Source organism: Chelon labrosus, assembly GCF_963514085.1.
Source record: "Chelon labrosus genome assembly, chromosome: 17".
Lineage (NCBI taxonomy): Eukaryota > Metazoa > Chordata > Actinopteri > Mugiliformes > Mugilidae > Chelon > Chelon labrosus.
This window is the reverse complement of record NC_140350.1, coordinates 22,829,407-22,847,346: the sequence shown is the minus strand read 5'-3', so window position 1 is coordinate 22,847,346 and position 17,940 is coordinate 22,829,407. Positions and strand designations below refer to the sequence as shown.

Genomic DNA, 17,940 nt, shown 5'->3' with positions numbered 1-17,940 from the left:
GGAGGATTTAAACATCAATTCAGATCAACAAGAGAAGCAATAAACAGTCAAACCAGGTGATGTTCTCATCATTAAGCGCTGCTATCAGTGCAGGATCTGTAAGCTGGATCAGGGACTCTGTTTCCTGATCACACTGAGGCCTCCTTGACTTCAAGCTGAAACGTAACCAGCGCTGCTCTCTGGTTTCTGCTGGCCTCGTTCCACTGCCTGCGGCCCACAGTGCTGCTCTTGTTTGGATCCCAGTATAGCTCCTGTACGTAGCACATTCCATTATGTCACTCCGTAGACAGGAGCTAAGGTACGGTAGGAGGTATTTGCATTTTTTTCAGGTGGTGCACGGCAGGAATAATGATTTGAATAAATGTAAAGTTCCCTCTTGGTTCTCTGTTTGTTTCCCGCTCGTCGTCGTCATCATCAGTGTCTTGAGCAGCTCACGGCGGTCCAGGCTGAGCTGCAGGAGTCGGTGAAGGAGCTGACCAAGAGCAGGAAGAAGTACCAGGAGGCCGAGGCGATGGCGCAGGCTGTCCGAGACAAAGCAGAGCTGGACGCCAAGTACGAACCAAATTACTCTCTTGTCTTTGCTCAGTTCTGATCGTGGTATTCGAAGGTTTAGAGTCCCACTGGTCTCTACTGCTGACCTTACACACTACCATCTACGTTATCAGGGTTGTTAGGGCACACGTTGATTTGGAGTCACTATTTTTGGGTACAGCCGGGACACACAGGCTCATATGGTCAGTAAATAAAACTGTTTAATTAAAATAAGTCCCACATAATCATTAAAGCCTGCAGGGCAGTCTCAGTCTTCTGCGGACGAATCCGAACGCAGCCTTCCAGTCTCAGACTCTGACCATCACTCTGCACCGAACAGGTCAAACATTCAAGTGAAGTAACAACAAGCTGAACACATTTCAGAGCGGAGAGAGGGAAAAATAATGAATGCATAATGAAAACAATTGTTTAACTAACACGCAGGCTCGTTGGCTGACTCGAGGGAGCCATCCCTCGACACGTTGTCCTGGCACGACATGAACAGCTGGCACTTTGACTCAACACATTGCAGACATTTTTCTGCACATCAGGAAAGTTTTTTTGTAGAGCCGAAGCGCAACTTTGCACAGTACCGCTGTTGGAAAGGATTAAAAGTTGGACCCGTTCTGATATTACATGCCTGTTGTGCACACACATCCAGGGACAGATCTTCTGAGTGTCTGCACAGTTAAATCCTCCATTTATCTACCGAGCAAAGCAGAGGAAGCTAATGAAAGAGGCCAAACAGAAACCCAGTTTATTATCATTATTATTATTATTAGACAGACTTATTCTAACTCTAATAAATAACATTATGTGATAGGGCGTAGTCTAACATTTAGTGGTTAGAAACAGACCTCTTTAGACTGCGTATTTACAAAAAGCAGATTAGATATACTTATCAGGATCCTGCTGGAGACGTCGACATTTTCGTTTACTTGACATTTTAAGATCAGCTGTCTGAAGACGACTGTAAACAAAGACTTGTGTTAGCTTCTGGTTTTTCCCCCACTCAGTCGGTGCAGAGTATATAATTGATATGTCTGCTGCTCACCTGTCAGTATTGTGTTTGAAATAGCATTAGCACCAGGTTGACATTAAAAAAACACTATTTTCAAGATTTTTTCCAGGCTCTGCTCTCCTTACTAACTTAAAAAATGCACAAATGCTTTCAGCTGTAGAATAATAGTGTTGTTTCCTCTGCTCAGGTCCAAGCTAAGCCTCTTCCAGTCCAGATCCAGTCTCCAGAGAGCTACCGTAAAGGTGCGAGACGTTTGCATCCCGTCGTACGTTCAGTGACGTGTTTTTGTTTCCCCGCGTTAACTTCAGCTGTGCGTTTAACGTTTGCTTTGCAGCTGAAAGCCAAGAGGAGCGAGTACAACTCCAAAGCCACCCACAACAGAAACGACTACCTTCTCACGCTAGCAGCGGCCAACGCTCACCAGCAGCGCTACTACAACACGGACCTCATAGACTGCATCAAGGTGAGCGCCTACATTTGACTCTGGTAGCGATGCAGCGTGAGATCAACACACAAACGGTGAACCTACAACATGTTTTCTGTTTGGGTCTGCAGGTGTTAGATGGCAAAGTCTATGAGCAGGTAAAAGATTACCTGGTTTCACTGTGTCAGACTGAGCTGGAGTCGTACCAGGCTGTCCACAACACCTTCAACCAGCTCTTGAACAGCTCCAATGAGGTAATGTACTTTCTGTTAAACAGACACACCTTCTTGGTATCTAACTGAGGAAGTCACATTGAGGAACTCTGCAAGACAAAGTTATAAACGGTGTTCTGAATAGCAGCTCTTTTTTTTTTTTTTTTTTTTTTTAGCGGTTAAAAGATTTCCTGGACTGATAAAACCTGGTTCCACATTATTTGTGAGAAGCCGTCCCTCTCATTGAGCAGAACAAATGTGCAAACAATTTAAAACCATTTAAAAAGGTCAGGTGGTTTATTTTTATTGTCCGTTGTTCAGCACTTTGCGTCTGGTGTTAATTTCCGTCCTTCGATGATTTTTTTTTTTTTAGTAATTGCATTCGTACGTGAAGGTGCTTATCAGATGATCTTTAAATTTCTAATGAACTCTGACTCTGCAGCAGACATAAGGTCGTTACACAGCAAGCAAGTGGTTAGCCGGTGTCAGACTGTCTGCGAGCGTCTGTCCTAGTTTTGATTGTATGTCCCCAATCGTTGCCGCGAGTCAAACCAGTATCGACAACTTTTCACACGACTGGACGTGTTGATTCAGCGGCGAAATGTGTCGGTGCACAAACGCAGGCCTCCTTGTTTTTTTTTTTTATTATTTTCATCTCATTTATCTTCATCTTTATCTTCTGTAACCCAGAACCATCTGTACATCCAAATACACAAATATTCTCAGAACAAAAGGATCATTCAGAGTGAATAAACTGATTCAGGACGGTTTTTTAACTCTTTCTAGTTTCTTACCCTCTCAGCTGATAGGCGGTTTAGACTCCTGCGTGAGGCTACAGCGACAACACGGACCCCTACAGAGACCCTTAACGCCGTAACTGACCTGCACCTTCCCAGAAATCTAACTACGCCACGTAGCGACGCAGACTACGAGAGCTGTGATTGGTCCGCTTGGTAGTAGCGTATTTCCACTTTAGTATTTCCGGCTGCTTCTCTATTTACGATTGTTTTGGATCAATAAAGATGGAACCGATCGAGGAAAGAATGTCTGAGGAGGATCAGAGGTACAAACATTTGTAGGACTCGTCTTCGGGGGAATTCTGGCAAACGTTTCAGTTGCCGTTGTTGAATGTGAAGCAGGAAGTAGGAACAAAAATTAGCTTGACTGGCAGTGTCGACTAGCCAGACTTTACAGAACAAGCCAGACTGACGAGCACACAAGTATAAATGTCTCACGCCGTAGCGTAGACTGCATACGTAGGTTACAACGTCTATGTCCCGCAGAGAAACTAGCTCTTCCGGTTTCACTTTTTAAACGTCGTATACAGTCTACCGCCATCTGCTGGTATGAAGAGTTATTCCCTTTTCGATATGTGTCACCTTCACGTTGGATTCAGTTTGGTCTCTCCTTACCTATAAGTGTCTGAGTTCTGTCTTTCATTCACTTTTAAGGACTAACGTTTAATCTTTGCTCCATACTCAAGCATACTAACCTCTGATGGCCACCGAAAGATGTAATCTACAAACAGTGTGACACTCACCTTTTATCAATACCATGCCAACATGAATCTGTGTGATTATGTGTACAGTGGAAAGAGGAAAGCGACGACCAGCTTTAGTTTGGGTGGTGTTGTTACAGAGCGAGTACAAATGGCTTGCAGCGGTGTAGGATACGTGGTTATAGCATCTGTGTCCCGACTCTATTTGTCTAATCCTGCAGCGTCCCTGTTCGTGGAGAGCTGAACTCTACCTCCACGCTACCGATAATTAATTGGTGATGGTTTGAGTTACCTCGCCGCTCCTCAGTTACAGCCTCGTGAGCCGCTCTCGGCTTCTTTCGCTCCGGTTTGCTCAGGTCATCTTGCTCCTCTGAACCTGCCGTGGCATTTTGTTTCTGCTCGGGACCTGAATTTGAACAAATCATTAGCGAGGGAAGCTGTGGGCGCAGCGGTTTTCAGCGGAGCTCACTTTTCAGCCCATGTGCTTCCTGTGTCAACACAGAAACAGAGCCCGTGTGTGTGACGTGAAGTTCTGATCTCACTGGGTGAAGTTTTCCTCTGATCTGTGGTCAGAATACCGGTTAAAATGTTGATGTCACCATTCTGTTCTTGGTCTTCACCTATCTGATTTCCTCATGTGCGTTCAGAGCAGTAAATAAAAGCTGAGTTTTTCCTCATTCTTTAATTGTTTGGCCTCTTTCAGTGTCTTTTGTGTTAAACTGGAGTGTGTGGGTGTGTGTGTTATGAATACAGCGCCGACAGCTTTTACTGCAGCAGCTGTAACGCTGGTGACAAACAGCTGCAATGATTCAGTGAATCCATAAACGGAGTATTACACAAAAACTATTTCATAATCAGATGATGCTTTTGTGTTTTCTTTCTAGGCCAACATGTTCATTATTTCCTGTTTCTTCCTTGTTCATGTTTATATTACGAAGTTTTTAGTTTTTCTTGAATCATAATAAACTGTTTTCTTGCAGTTTTACATATAAAACTATCAAATGAAAAATCACAATTTAATAGCACAAGGATTTATTGGTGCATGCTTTTAGGCTTTGCTCTGGAGTAATTATTATTTAAGTGTTAACTACGAGGGTAGGATTACTCATTTGCTTCTGCCGAAACTTAAATGTGCATTTTGTCTTTTCTCCCTAAAACTCAGATTCTGCAGGACTTCCACCAGCAGATGTTTGTACAGAAGAACTCCACGTTTCAACAAGCGCCGGACTTCTCGTTCCAGCCCGTCGACTCGGACACGGTAAATACACGGCGTCCTAAAATGTGAACAGTGAAACGGTGTTAGTTCATGAGACGTCAGCGCTTCTGGTGGTTGTTTAGTTGGGATTGAGTATATCAGCCAACATGTATAGCACAAGATAAGGTAGATTATTGTAAGTGAAACCTGCATCTGTATCTTTGCCTCTCTGATCGGTCTGAATATTAACAAACCACATAATAAGACTTCAGTAAGGAGAGATCAATGTTTATTTGGAAACGTGAGCAATCTGCGTGTTTTGGTGGTTGTACCTTGAACAGTGACGGTCTGAATGATGGCCTGAAATCAGAGGTGCAGATTTCCATTGTATTTAACCGAGGACTAGACGTTGAATACTCTTTAAATATTGATGCGTCACCAGTGATTATCAGGAGCTGCTCTGCTCAGGTTGGCTTTTACGGACAAGTACATATTTAGTCAGAATAAAGCCGTTTGACTGTTGGACTGTGGCAGTAGTAGTTGTTGTCAGATTGAATTCAGAAAAGCTCAGGTGAACCGGTATCGGATTCCAAAAGGTATAAAATCATATGTTGTATACGTCTGTGAAGGTTGTCATCCAAGAAAACAAAGCTGAGACAAGAACAACTGGACTTGTTGGGTTTCTTGAAGATGTTTTATTTGGAACATCTGTTGGTCTCTAACGACAGAACCTTGTCAGTTAAATTTAATAGTCATAAGCAGGTGAATCATTTGTAGAGACTTTACATAACGTCCTCCCTCCATAACTTGACTTTTCTTAATGATTATTCCTAATCTGTGGTCCATAGCTTGAGGTACGTAACAAAGCTGAAACCCCGTATAGATTATCTCTTCTCAGTAAAGGAACTAATCTTATCTCCTGTTTTTGTTGAGATAACTCAACTGCTTTGAGTTTGAACTGACTTCATAAGACTGAGCCGCAAGAAACTAGTTTAAATACTAATTTAAAGTCTGTTCCTGCCCAAGAATAAAAAACAAAATAAGATAATTTAATGACAAATACGTAAGCTTTTTTGAAATCTCTTTAAATGTCCTCTCACTGCCCAAACACCACCGTCCAGATTTAGATCTGAGTTGCCTTTTCTGTTGCATTACTGTGATCTCAAAGCAATTAGCTCAACAAGCAGCAGCAAGTGTCCTGCAGCCTCCAGAGTTTCACCTCTCAGTCTTTCTCCAGAGCTTCGTCTCGTTTGAATCCAGTTACGTTACCGTGCGGCGCATCTTCAGGCCAACGTTAGCACCGAGGTTTTAGATGCTTTAACGCAAACGGTGCATTTCTGCTATTGCACCACAGCTGATGAAACGCTGTCTCTGTCCTAACTTTACAGCGTTGCTACATCAACACCTTCCATTTCTCTTAAACTTGTATTTGGGGCTGAACCTCCTGCTGTGTTAAAGTCTGCTCTCCTCGCTGCCTCGCCAGAAGTTTGAGCTAAAAAAAAAGTGGTGATTTGTGTATAAAATTCACATCCAGCCACAACCTATACATGAAAATCACGTTCAGCCTCTGTGCTGCACCTTTACACACCTGTTCATGAAGCCCTCAGTGTGTCCTTGTGGTCTTGAATCTATTTCAGATAGCTTTCCGCCCACGGTCGTCTTTTATTGGATGTCTTACCCTCCGTAAAGCAAACATTAATGTTAACTTCAGCTCCAGGGATATTTTACTATCAGCCTCTGAGCTGACCCCCGGTGTGTGCTAATCTGCCGGTGATTTGTGACGGCCCCCCGTTTGAGGATGTGATGCCGTGGAGTCCGGGGCCATGCTAGTCTGCCGGTTCTTTCCTGCTCTGCGCCGGACAACACTGGACAATTTGTTCGAACTGCAAACGCTGGCGTGGTTTTCATTGGAAGTCAAACAAGCGGCAGCCTGTTCCTAAAGAAAACATTAGTGGTCGAGAGCCTCCCCTCCCTCCCTTCCCCTCCTTTCCCCTTCCCCTCCCTCCCCCTCCCCTCCCCTCCCTCCCATACCACTTGCAGCAGACTGAGGGATCCGGTAAGGAATAGAGCTGAACCGGGAGGGAGGGGCAGGAGGTGGGCCGGGCCCTGTGAACGGCCCATCTGTGAAAAGGAGGCATTGTGAGTGGGCCTCATCAGAGTGCACTGACCCTCCCCACCCTGGCCTTTTCCCTCTATACACACACACACACACACACACACACACACTGCTGCTGATGTCATGTGGAAACCACTTAAGTTTAAAGCATTTATTTAAATCTCAAGTTAAATCTGATCTCATGAACGTAAAGACGTGGCTCATCAGAAGCTGTTCCACCGTTCCAAGCAGCTGACCTGTTTTGCCTGAATTAGGAAATGACCGTCCCATCGTCGTCACTTACAGTCAAGAAGGAAATCAAGCTGCCAATGTCAAGGACATGACTATGAAAGAAATATTCAGGTTGCAGAGTTGTGACGCACCAAGTGCTGCCAGTCAGCATCTGTGTCTGACACTCTGACGCCGGCTTTTCAGCTGATTGAGATTTGTAGCGTGGAGAGAGGGGTTCAGAAAGATCTCGAGAAGAAGAAGAAGAAGAAGAAATGACTTTTCTTGTTTTACATCTTCATCTCATCTGATATTTTCACCACATTCCAGATCGTCTGGAATAAATAAACTGTAGTCCCGGCATGATTCAGGAGAGGCCAGCCCTGTACGACGTTTTGTAGCCTCCTAGCCTTCCAGCTAATAGTCGCTCTTCTGGTGGCAGCTGGTTGTTGGCTGTAGTCTTTGTGGTGTGTTCAGATTTTTGGCCCGGACGCAGGCTGCGTGGGGTAGCATCACCGTCGGCCTTCATTGCCGCCACTCCCTTTAGGGTGTAACCGTACCTTAGCTTCCTCCGTAGTTTGGATTTACACGAACTTGTTGCCATTTTTGCAGCAGTTGTTATAACTTCAGATTATTAATATCGTCTGTATAGCTGTACTTGACTCCCCAAGAAGCTTCTGTCAGTGAACGCAACACCAGATAAGACATGTGAGCAACTATTCAGAAAGACTTCGTGTTATCTACTACAAACTAGAGTCTTTATGCAGTTGCGTTGATTTTCACGAAGTAAAACTGAGCTAATCTGCAGCGTCGTAGTGACTTTCAGCTCATTGTTTCGGTTTATGGCACTTATCCTGTTATTTTTGGACACGGTTATTGCCACGCTGTCGATGTGAGTCACTATCAAATCATCAAAGGCACTGAAACGGCAACGAGTCAAGACCTTCCATCACTGGATCCCTGCCAGAGTCCCGTGTGTGTTATGTCATTTTGTAGATTTATTGTCTCGTCGTCAATAAAAACTTTGCCCATAGGAATAGGTGGAGACCAAAACAGAGCAAAAAAAAAAAACTCACCCAGAAGATGTGTGTTTGTGGTTTTTTATTTGCTGCACCAACACGCCTCCTGAGACCCGGAGCAGATTTACTTTTCAGTGTTTGTTTCACTCCCTCTTATGTAACTTTCAGCCACCTGAGGCTTCTGACATTGTGAAACTGAGCTGTTCATAAACGCAAAATACATTCTGTCTTGTTTGTTTTCTTCATTCACGTCTTTCCCAGAATGCACAGTCTTCAGCTTGGCCCACATAACGTGTTAGGGGAAAGTAACAGATATGATAAACTTCCTATTCTGGCATTTAGTAAACCACACGGGCCATTAATTAAAAGCTGCATTAATTAAGACCCTCAGAGAGAGGTAATTTACAGTAAGAGGTGTAACTTCTAGACCCTAGGTTTCTCAAATGTCGCCTCTAAGTCTTAACAGATCTCCGCTCAATGTTGTGTTCGTGTCGATCGTCTCTCGTAGGCGATGGAGCTGCAGAAGGAGAGCGGAACGGCGGAGGAGCACAGTCTGGACAAGGAGGCGAGGAAATGGGCGAGCCGCGTGGCCCGAGAATACAAGAGCATCATCCACACGCAGAGGGTGAGAACTCTGACGGCTCTGACTGATCTGCAGGCTGCAGCGAAGTCGAGCCACTTTTGTCTATGGTGAAGTGGAGAATACATAATGACCTGTCACATTGTCCTTTGATTCCACAAGGAAGTTGTCCGGCCATAAATCAGGTTATAATTTCTTAATCAAATATAATTTCCTTGCAGCATACTAGCATCACAATAACCCCCTCTTTAGCAAACAGAACTGTGAGAGAGGAAACGGCGTTGTGTTACGGTTTGACAGCTGGTGTAGACGTGTCCGTACGGTAGGAAATATCAGTATTTTTAGATCTGGTGAGCTCCGGCAGCAAAAGAGTGATGACTCGCTCAGGCCTCTGCAGTTACGTGTTTCATTCACACCTTCACAGTCGTGGTTTATTGACGTATTCAAGCCTGTACACCACCCAAACACTTAGTGAGGATGCAGAGGGGCGTAACAATGAAGGATGAGTTGTGATGTAGGTGGCAGCTCTTTCTTGAAAACCTGACTGTGAACATGTGTGTAATACATTCCAGTAAACCTGGAACACGACCTTTACCGTAAAGCATCAAGGTCGGCCAGTTTGGTAAATAATAAACCTGGAGGTTGTAGATTCATCCACATGTCACTGTCAGAGTGTGAAAGGAAACCGTGATGAAGCAACACAACAAAGGACAAGGCTGTTGTGAAAGTCCAGGTGAGATAAGCGCTGTCAGTGACGTGTCCCCAGACCTGGATCAAACAGTTTCCACTACACCGGGACATGAGTCACCCTCTAGTGAACCTCAATCATATGTCATTGGTTTATTGTTCAAACATCTTCATTCATTCCTTATGTAACTTCACACGCTTTCCTGACAATAGTTTAAATTGTTTGCAGTTGTGAAATCTCTGGTTTGTGATTTGGTCTCAGGCCATGGAGGAGTACGGGACGCCGGAGTCGTCGGAGCAGATCAGCAGCGAGCTGGAGACCAAGATGGAGGTCGCCAGGCAGAGTCTGCGGAGGGCAGAGGTAATGTTTGTGTTTTAGGAGTGGATTTCTGTTTTCTCCATCAGCGCCCTCTGACTTAACGGCGGCTCCAGGACTCCACCTGCTGGTTAGAAAGGAGAAGTGACGCTTATAGTAATTATTTACATGTGAAGTGTCCAGTCTGATAAAACATTTAACTAAATTTGTTGGATCATTTAGGAGGATTTGGTTTGAGGTTAACCTTTGCATTAAAGGGACATTTGAGTTTTTGTTTAAAATAAAATAACCTTTCTGCAAAGCCTGGCGTCATCTTATAATTGAGAATTGACAATATTTTGTTCACAAGGTCAGAGTTACACTTTGAGTTTGTTTGTTTCCAGAAGTATTTTCAGTCTGTTTATCGCAAATCTTCCTGAGTCAGTCCTACAGGCGTGTCTGAAACGTCCCCTGATGTGTTTTTCTGTTACTGAAGAAGAGGAAATAAATTAATAGCGACTAAATATGAGCTTATCGTCTCTCCTCATCCTTTTCCTGTGTAAATGAAGAGAGACAAAGAAATTAAACGATTATGGTGGCCACAGATAATCTGGAAAATGACAAGACACACAAATCTGGATTCACATAGTCTGTGCTGTGACTGTATAGCCGCGTAAACTGATGTTTATGTTCTGCTGGTTCAACAGGAAATAGACAGATATTTTCAGCCCTTATGTTGTCTCCTCACGTTTTATAGCTCTCTGCAAAACGTAATTTAGATGAATGCTAGGCTTCCACAGGAGGGCTCACCCAACGTTAGGCACATTTTAAAGGTGCAGTAGGCAACTTTTATAAAACTAACTTTCTGTCATATTTTCTGAAACTGACCCTATGTTCAAGTATAATTGCATAAAGCAGGTCATTTAAAAAAAAAATTCGGCTCCTCTGGCCCCACCTAGAGCCTGTAGCGCGATTTGCAAGACATCCACCGCTCCACATTCAGATGCACCAATCACGTCCAGGGGTGTATCTAACAGAGTGACAATCACTGCTCATGGACACGCATTTCATAGCGCCCTCCCCTCCCTCCACCACCTCGCACCACTTGTCCGTGGGCGTGTAGAAGGAGCCGGGACGTAATCCTCGTCTGAGGCCTGTGCCTCAGCTTCACTCTCAAACGTCTAACCACATCAACAGGTAGCGGTCATATATCTACCACATAGCAAATTGATAAATCTAAACTGTGGAATAAAACGCCACAATGAATGCTTCTAACTGTTACTGATAGCAAACATCACCGATGTAGGCTACTTTCAGAAACATCCTAACCTTGGTTTTGTCCTAAAGTTGACTATTGCTAAATATTTTGACCTAAAATTATTTAGCAATAACGAAGGGTATTATAAAAAATATTTTGTTGTTGTTACGTCGGTGTGTTCCATGCTAGTTTGTTTACTCGCTCTCTCTCGGTTCTCTGCTCGTGCACAGTGTTCCAGGGCCAATATGCACGCGCTCTATCGTGCACAGCTCTCCCTTGTGGGGGGAGGGGCTTGGGAGACCTTTTTGGGCTTTAGCGGAAAGTGGGGAGGGACTGAGAAGTTGTCGATGTTCAAATTTTTTGGCTAAGTCCTGGATCTTCGCAATCCTGCCTACTGCACCTTTAACATGTAGTGTAAATTCCCAGCTGTCATTGGGGCGAGAGGTGGGGGTCCACCCTGGACAGGTCTCCAGTCTATCACAGGGCTAACACAGAGAGACATTCACACCTACGGCCAATTTAGAATCACCAATGAACCTAACCAGCATGTCTTTGGACGGTGGGAGGAAGCTGGAGAACCTGGAGAGAACCCACACAGACACAGAGAGAACATGCAAACTCCACACAGAAAGAAAGGCCCCAGTCAGCCGATGGATTAGAACCCAGAACCTTCTTGCTGTGAGGCATCAGTGCCGTCCATAGTGTAAATTATTCTCACTATAATTTACTGTCAGCAGGTCGTGTTGCTCAGACGTGTCCATATTTGTGACTATGATGCCTCTCACTTTTTAAATGATGACTGCTATTTTGAACTTTGTAATGATGTGCATCGATGTCACGACTGCTACAAAGGAGGTTTTTGTGTTGCTTCCTCTACCGTTCGTGGCCTGAAGATGAATTTAATAGTCGCTCGCCCTACAAACTAAAACCTACTCTCAGAAAACACTGTGGTCGGTTTGTTTTCTGCTCTCCAACCTTAAATTAAATTCAGCCGTCTGACCGGAGGTGGATCAAGACTCTCCTCCTGAAGGGAAATGCTCTGCGCAAACAACGACACAGTTTGTTTGACTAAAACCAAAACCGGCCAGAAGAACTGAACTGCAGGTGTAGAAGCAACATAAATATAAAACTCCTCCTGTTTTTACTCATCAGAACAACCAAAATAATTCCTGCCGAACCAGACCAGTCGTTACTTCACTAAGTCAATGTTTATGTTCGTGTGTGAATGTGTTCTGTCCTGGCAGACGGTGAAGGTGAAAGCAGAGGCTCGCCTGGACTTACTGAGGCAGGCGGGAGTCGCTGTTGAAACGTGGCTGAAGAGCGCGATGAACCAGGTGATGGAGGAGCTGGAGAACGAGCGCTGGAACAACCTCAATACCCACGATCCTTCACTCTCTGTAAGCTTTAAAATGTGTTTTACGCAAAAAAAAAAAACCAGGTAGTTCGTTGTGATCTCAGCTGAGACAGAATGACATCTGTTCTGTTTCTGTAGGGGACAGCGGATCTGGAGCGGGAGGATGAAGAGGAAATGGAGGACAGCGGGGAGGTGTTGGACGACAGCAGCTCCAGCCCCTCCAGCACCTTGAAAAACTATCCGCTCACCTGCAAAGTTCTCTACTCTTACAAGGTAACAACGGCAGAACGGTGACACAGAACGCGTAGACACCAGCGTAGATTTGTGCAGATTAAAATGAATCCTTTGCTTGCAGGCGTCTCAGCCGGATGAACTGACCATTGAGGAGCAGGAAATCTTGGAGGTGATTGATGACGGAGACATGGAGGACTGGGTCAAGGTACGCGACGCGTCCGCTGTGTTTTATCTTGGGAGGAACGTTTTTAAACAGTCGTCACAGTCTGGGTTTCTGTTCCGTGTTTTCAGGCCAGAAACCGTAGCGGACAGGTGGGCTACGTCCCAGAGAAATACCTGCAGCTGCCTTCATCCAACAGCCTGCTGAGCATGCTGCAGTCTCTGGCCGCGCTGGACGCCCGATCACATTCCTCCAGTAACTCCACTGAACCTGAAACGGAGCTCCCAACCGGCTCCGTCAATGGCGATTCCAGCGGTGAGGGATCACTCCACTGAACGAAGCCACTGTTTGGTGTCTTTGTCTCATTTGTTCCATTCTTTGTTTTCCCGCAGTGTCGTTCGCAAAGGCCTTGTACGACTACGCCGGACAAACCGACGACGAGCTGTCGTTTCCAGAAGGCGCCATCATCCGCATCCTGAGCAGAGAGACCCACGAGGACGACGGCTTCTGGGAGGGAGAGTTTAACGGCGTCGTCGGCGTCTTTCCCGCGGTTCTGGTGGAGGATCTCACCGGCGCCGGAGAGAACGGAGACGGGCAAAGAGACGGCAGCGCGCAGGTACGTTGATGCACGCACACATGGCCGCCACCTTCAAGGGTTTGACTTCTTTTTAAGATATGACCAGTTAGTTTTATTATAAATTAATGTTATGTCGTCTGCATCTCGTCGTTACTTAAACCCGTCTTTGTTCCTCGTTGGGTTCAAGGCCTCCCCCTCCACTCTGCCTCAGTGCGACCGCTCCCCTCGTAGTCCCTTCCAGCCGCTGCCTCTCCACAGCAGTCCCCTCCAGACGCCCACCATGTCCTCTCCAGTGTCAAGTCCCTGCAGTGCCACAGCCTCTCCCATTGGCCGACCGCCCTCCTATCACAACGGACATCACAGGCCGCCGCCAGCTCCACACAAAAGCCCCTTTCACAGTAAGATCTTTCAGTGTTTCAGTTACGGGACACAGTAGTGAAAACTGTACGGTAGCCGTTGGTGATTTTAATCTGTGTCGTCCTTCAGGTCCGGGACAAGGCTCCCCTCAACCTCCCAAGTATCCAGAGAGCGGCTCCACCATCCGACCTGTGAGTGGAAAAACAAATTAACCAGAGTTTTTAGCTTCATTTTATCTGAGCGGTTGATTGATTGATTGATGGATGCCTGCAGGTCCGCGCTGCTCCTCCGCCCCCGAAGCAACATCCTCGCGGGCAGGTGAAGCGGCGGGAGGAGGTGGAGATCACGCTGGTGTGAAAGGCGACGCCCTAGTTAGAACCAGCTGGGACCGAACACACTCCCAAAGGAAACCTGAGGAAACATTAAAAAAAAAAAAGAAACTGAAGACGCCTGAAGGCAGGAGAGGCCTGACACTCGCACCTCGTAGGGTCAGTAATCTGTGGAGGAATATTGTGCCTTTCTTTCTGTCCAGTTTTCTGATTTCACTCACTTACTTTACCTAAAGTTTGTCTCCTGTTTGAGTTAGACTGATAAACGAGGACTAGTCGATGCTGTCCCGCTTTTCCATCTGGACGTGAATTATTTTTAGTCCCAAAAACATGTGAGGAGAAAAAGGTAACCACCAACTGGTTATAATAATAACTTCATTTGCAAACACTTGTTTGATAAGTGTTGAATTCGTTTGATGCCACTTGAACTGCCGGGAGGTGATTTGCTTAGCTTAGCATAAAGACTGAAAGCAGGTGTAATCAGCTAGCCTGGCTCTGACTGAATAAAATAAATAACTACATCAGCGTAAGGAGTAATATTTAGAGGTATTTAAACCTTTCATAAAGCAGTGCTAGCTGATTGAGCTAAGCTAATCACCTCATAGTGAGAAAAAATGGTTAATAATCAAGAACAAACTGTTAAAGGACCAGTTTGTAGGATTTAAAGGGCTCTGTTTAAAGTATTATCACCTGTAAGTTAAGATTAAGGAAACCTGTATTTGTTCCGCAGCGGGGGAATTGCAGAACTTACAAAACGTTGAGCTTTTGTTGGCTCATATCTGCAGAGGAAGCTTCCGTGTTTCTACAGTAGGTTACAACAGACAAACACTAACGCTAGAGAACAACCTCCACAACTTGCAATCTACAGCCTCGCCACTAGGTGTCACTATATCCCACACACTGGACCTTTAACATATGTTCGATTGGACGTGTTCCAAAGTCAAATACCAGTCAAAGGGTTTAAAACATTTAGAGGTATTGGTGGTTGAATGAGTCATGGAGTTAATCCTCTCATGGCTTTAATTTCCGTTGTGAAAGCAAATAAATTAGATCTTTTCCCAAAATATTAAACTAGTAAGCGACCCAACAATGACTGATCATGACAACAGCACATACCCCCTCATTTTCCACACACGTTTACCGATCACAGAATAATACTATTAGTACTACACACGTCCGCAGCCTCTTCTTCTGTCACTACGATGCCGAGCTGTCGGATTACTTCTATGCAAAAAGAGCCGCACACCGACAGGCAGGATCTAAGCGAGCACGTCGCTCTGACACAAACCAAAAGTCTGGTTGTCTCCACACTCGGTCAAAAAGAAAAATAAATAAAAAATATAAAAAAATAAATAAATATGCCAGCACGGGGCGAGGCTGGTCCTCTCCACCAACACACAAACACAACGTGTGACTGCGCACAGTTACACAAACAAGGGAAAAGTGGCAATTTTAGTTGTGATTATTTTTATCAGTAGAAACGATCAAAAATAATGGATCCCTTATCATTTATTATTTTTTTTTTTTAAATCCTTCTTCCTGTTTTAGTTTTCTTTGCACCAAACGCTAAGAAAAAAAAAGTTTAAGGGAGAAGCGTTGCGCGTACACACACATAGTCTAACATGTTGTGATAAAGATGTAGAAGCGTTGTCATGACACTAACGATGCTGGTGAGCATTGGTTCGTTGCAGTTGGTGACAGTTTACACGGAGGCCATGTGCAGTTTGAACATGCCTTTATTTCTAAGGAGGACTCCATCCTGAGCTGCTAGCTGCCCAGTTTAAAACCTATCCTGTCATAGTGAAGCACTTTTTGATGTCTTCTTATTCCTTTTCAGTATTGTGGATGCTACGTCGTTTGTTCAATATTTTCTCGTTTGACGTTTATTTACCAGCTGTATTGGTATGAATACTTTTATTTAGCCTTAAAAAAAAAAAAAAAAAAAATAGCCATTGTAGTGTCTTTGAGATTTTTGATCGTATTGTTTTTGAACATCGATAGTTTACAGAGAGCTTGGAGATGGATATCTGTACAAATAATAGCACAGCTGTTTTTGTTTTTGTTCTTTTTAGGATTAGCATAAAAAAAAAAACTATTAAACCATAGTTGGATTTGATCAGAGGAAAAGAGATATCTGTCAGCCATGCCGCTGTGTTCTCGTTGATCTCCTTGAGATCTAAATGACATCAAACTTATTTTTGAAGTTTGCATTTACCCTGTTGTATTGAAAATTAATAAAAAGGAAAGGAAAAAACAAACGCAGTCCTCAGACTGAAGTCTCTTTTCCATTAGAGGAGTTTGTCGTTGAGTTGCTACTGGTCCTGATTCCACGTCGAGTCCGAATCTGAAATTCAGTCGCAGATTTCCCGTGTCTTACAGCGTCACATTTACACAGCAGTGGAAGTTTAACTGTATTTATTGTGTACAAATAAATGTGAAATAAAGATAGCTTAAATGAAACTCTTGTCTGAGTCTCTCAAATCCTTCCACTCGTCCTTGTTTCCTGCTTCTAACATCAACTTTGCGGAGAAAAGTGATTACCTACCTGCTGCCTGATATGTGAGTTTGTGAGTTTATTTTTCATTTATTCTCTACAGCGATGTGAGAGGTGCTCAGATTTAATACCACACTGGATAATTTCAAGATATTCCTACTTAAACATTGATCATCAATTGGCTCAGAGGTTGAAACAGAGTCTACTCCGTAAAAACCTTAAATGTTACGCATTTCTCAGCTGTAGAACAACTGAACCCAGATCAGTTTTTTCTTTTACTTGTTTTACTACTTTATTATGTTTATTGCAATAGTTTATATCTTATTTAAAGCATTTTGCAACTAGTTTTGTCTTAAAAAAAGGTAGCCTATTTGAATTTTGAATGAAAAGCTTCAACCTTTGTTTCAGTCTGTTTGTGTGATATCAGAGCGCCCTCCTGTTGTCCATATTAATATTACATGCACATGGAGCATCTCCTGCAAGTCTTCGTTTTTATTATTTAGTTATAAAACGAAACACACAAACCACATTCTCCAAATATTTAAACATAATTAAATGAATACATGGATTCAGTGCAACAGGATTGAAATGGCGCCGACTGCCTGTATTTATTGTGCAGTCGCATAAAAATCAATTAGTGTGATTAGAGAAATAAACCAATCAACAATCCTCCTGATGACAGTGAACGCATCACGGTGATGGCAGTGAAATTAAACTGCAGATTACCACCGAAGACGCGTTTGTTTACGTTGAGTTTTTAACCTTAACTCAGTCAATTTACAAATATTGACTCTGCCTTTCCTGTCCAAGCTTTTAAAATAAATCACATATTGATTTTAATTTATGTAAATTTGCTAAGGAAAACTCGTTGTGACTGTAGAAACTAATTATTTATATAAAATGAAGTCTCCAAAATTGCGTGTTAGTGATTATTTGCTCGTGTTTTGATAAAATTTTATATATTTTTAGTTAATCCAACAAACACGGATTAAATCACCCAGCCGTATTACAGTAGAACACATTTTAAGTTTATTAAATCATTATTAAACGTGTGTTTTGGTCCTTCGACAGCCTCTCCACTCTTTTACTCTTGTTTTAATTTGACAGTGTAGTATTTGTAGTATATCCGGTTTTCTCCGCCGCAAAGACTTCTGGGACTTTTGGGCCGCGGTGGATTGTGGGTCGTCATGTAAGGGTCGATTGCTTGGTTTGATTACGGAAGGATTTGTTGAAGGAGGCGGATAAAAGAAAAAGAAAACATGAATTCACTCAATATTACTGACTAAAAATAAAACATATTAGTTAACGTAAAATAATTTGAGCTTCAGGATTATTAACTTGGTTAAAATTATAGTTTTTATTGGCGATAAATTTATTTTTTGCTAGCTTAAA

At 43.6% G+C, this 17,940-nt stretch overlaps 1 protein-coding gene across 2 annotated transcripts in view; it reads left to right on the top strand.

The window, feature by feature from the left end:
- Positions 1-16,634, top strand: part of LOC311502705 (F-BAR and double SH3 domains protein 2-like) — a 35,191-nt gene extending 18,557 nt beyond the window's left edge. For both annotated transcript variants that reach the window (XM_084565041.1, XM_084565040.1), the window contains exons 6-20: positions 419-552; positions 1,740-1,794; positions 1,887-2,015; positions 2,108-2,230; positions 4,849-4,944; positions 8,732-8,848; positions 9,753-9,851; positions 12,288-12,440; positions 12,536-12,670; positions 12,753-12,836; positions 12,923-13,106; positions 13,184-13,407; positions 13,556-13,766; positions 13,855-13,916; positions 13,999-16,634. In XM_084565041.1, the coding sequence (XP_084421167.1) occupies positions 419-552; positions 1,740-1,794; positions 1,887-2,015; positions 2,108-2,230; positions 4,849-4,944; positions 8,732-8,848; positions 9,753-9,851; positions 12,288-12,440; positions 12,536-12,670; positions 12,753-12,836; positions 12,923-13,106; positions 13,184-13,407; positions 13,556-13,766; positions 13,855-13,916; positions 13,999-14,082 (1,890 nt within the window). In that variant the 3' untranslated portion in view covers positions 14,083-16,634. The remainder of the gene's footprint in view (positions 1-418; positions 553-1,739; positions 1,795-1,886; positions 2,016-2,107; positions 2,231-4,848; positions 4,945-8,731; positions 8,849-9,752; positions 9,852-12,287; positions 12,441-12,535; positions 12,671-12,752; positions 12,837-12,922; positions 13,107-13,183; positions 13,408-13,555; positions 13,767-13,854; positions 13,917-13,998) is intronic.
- The last annotated feature ends 1,306 nt before the right edge of the window (positions 16,635-17,940 follow it).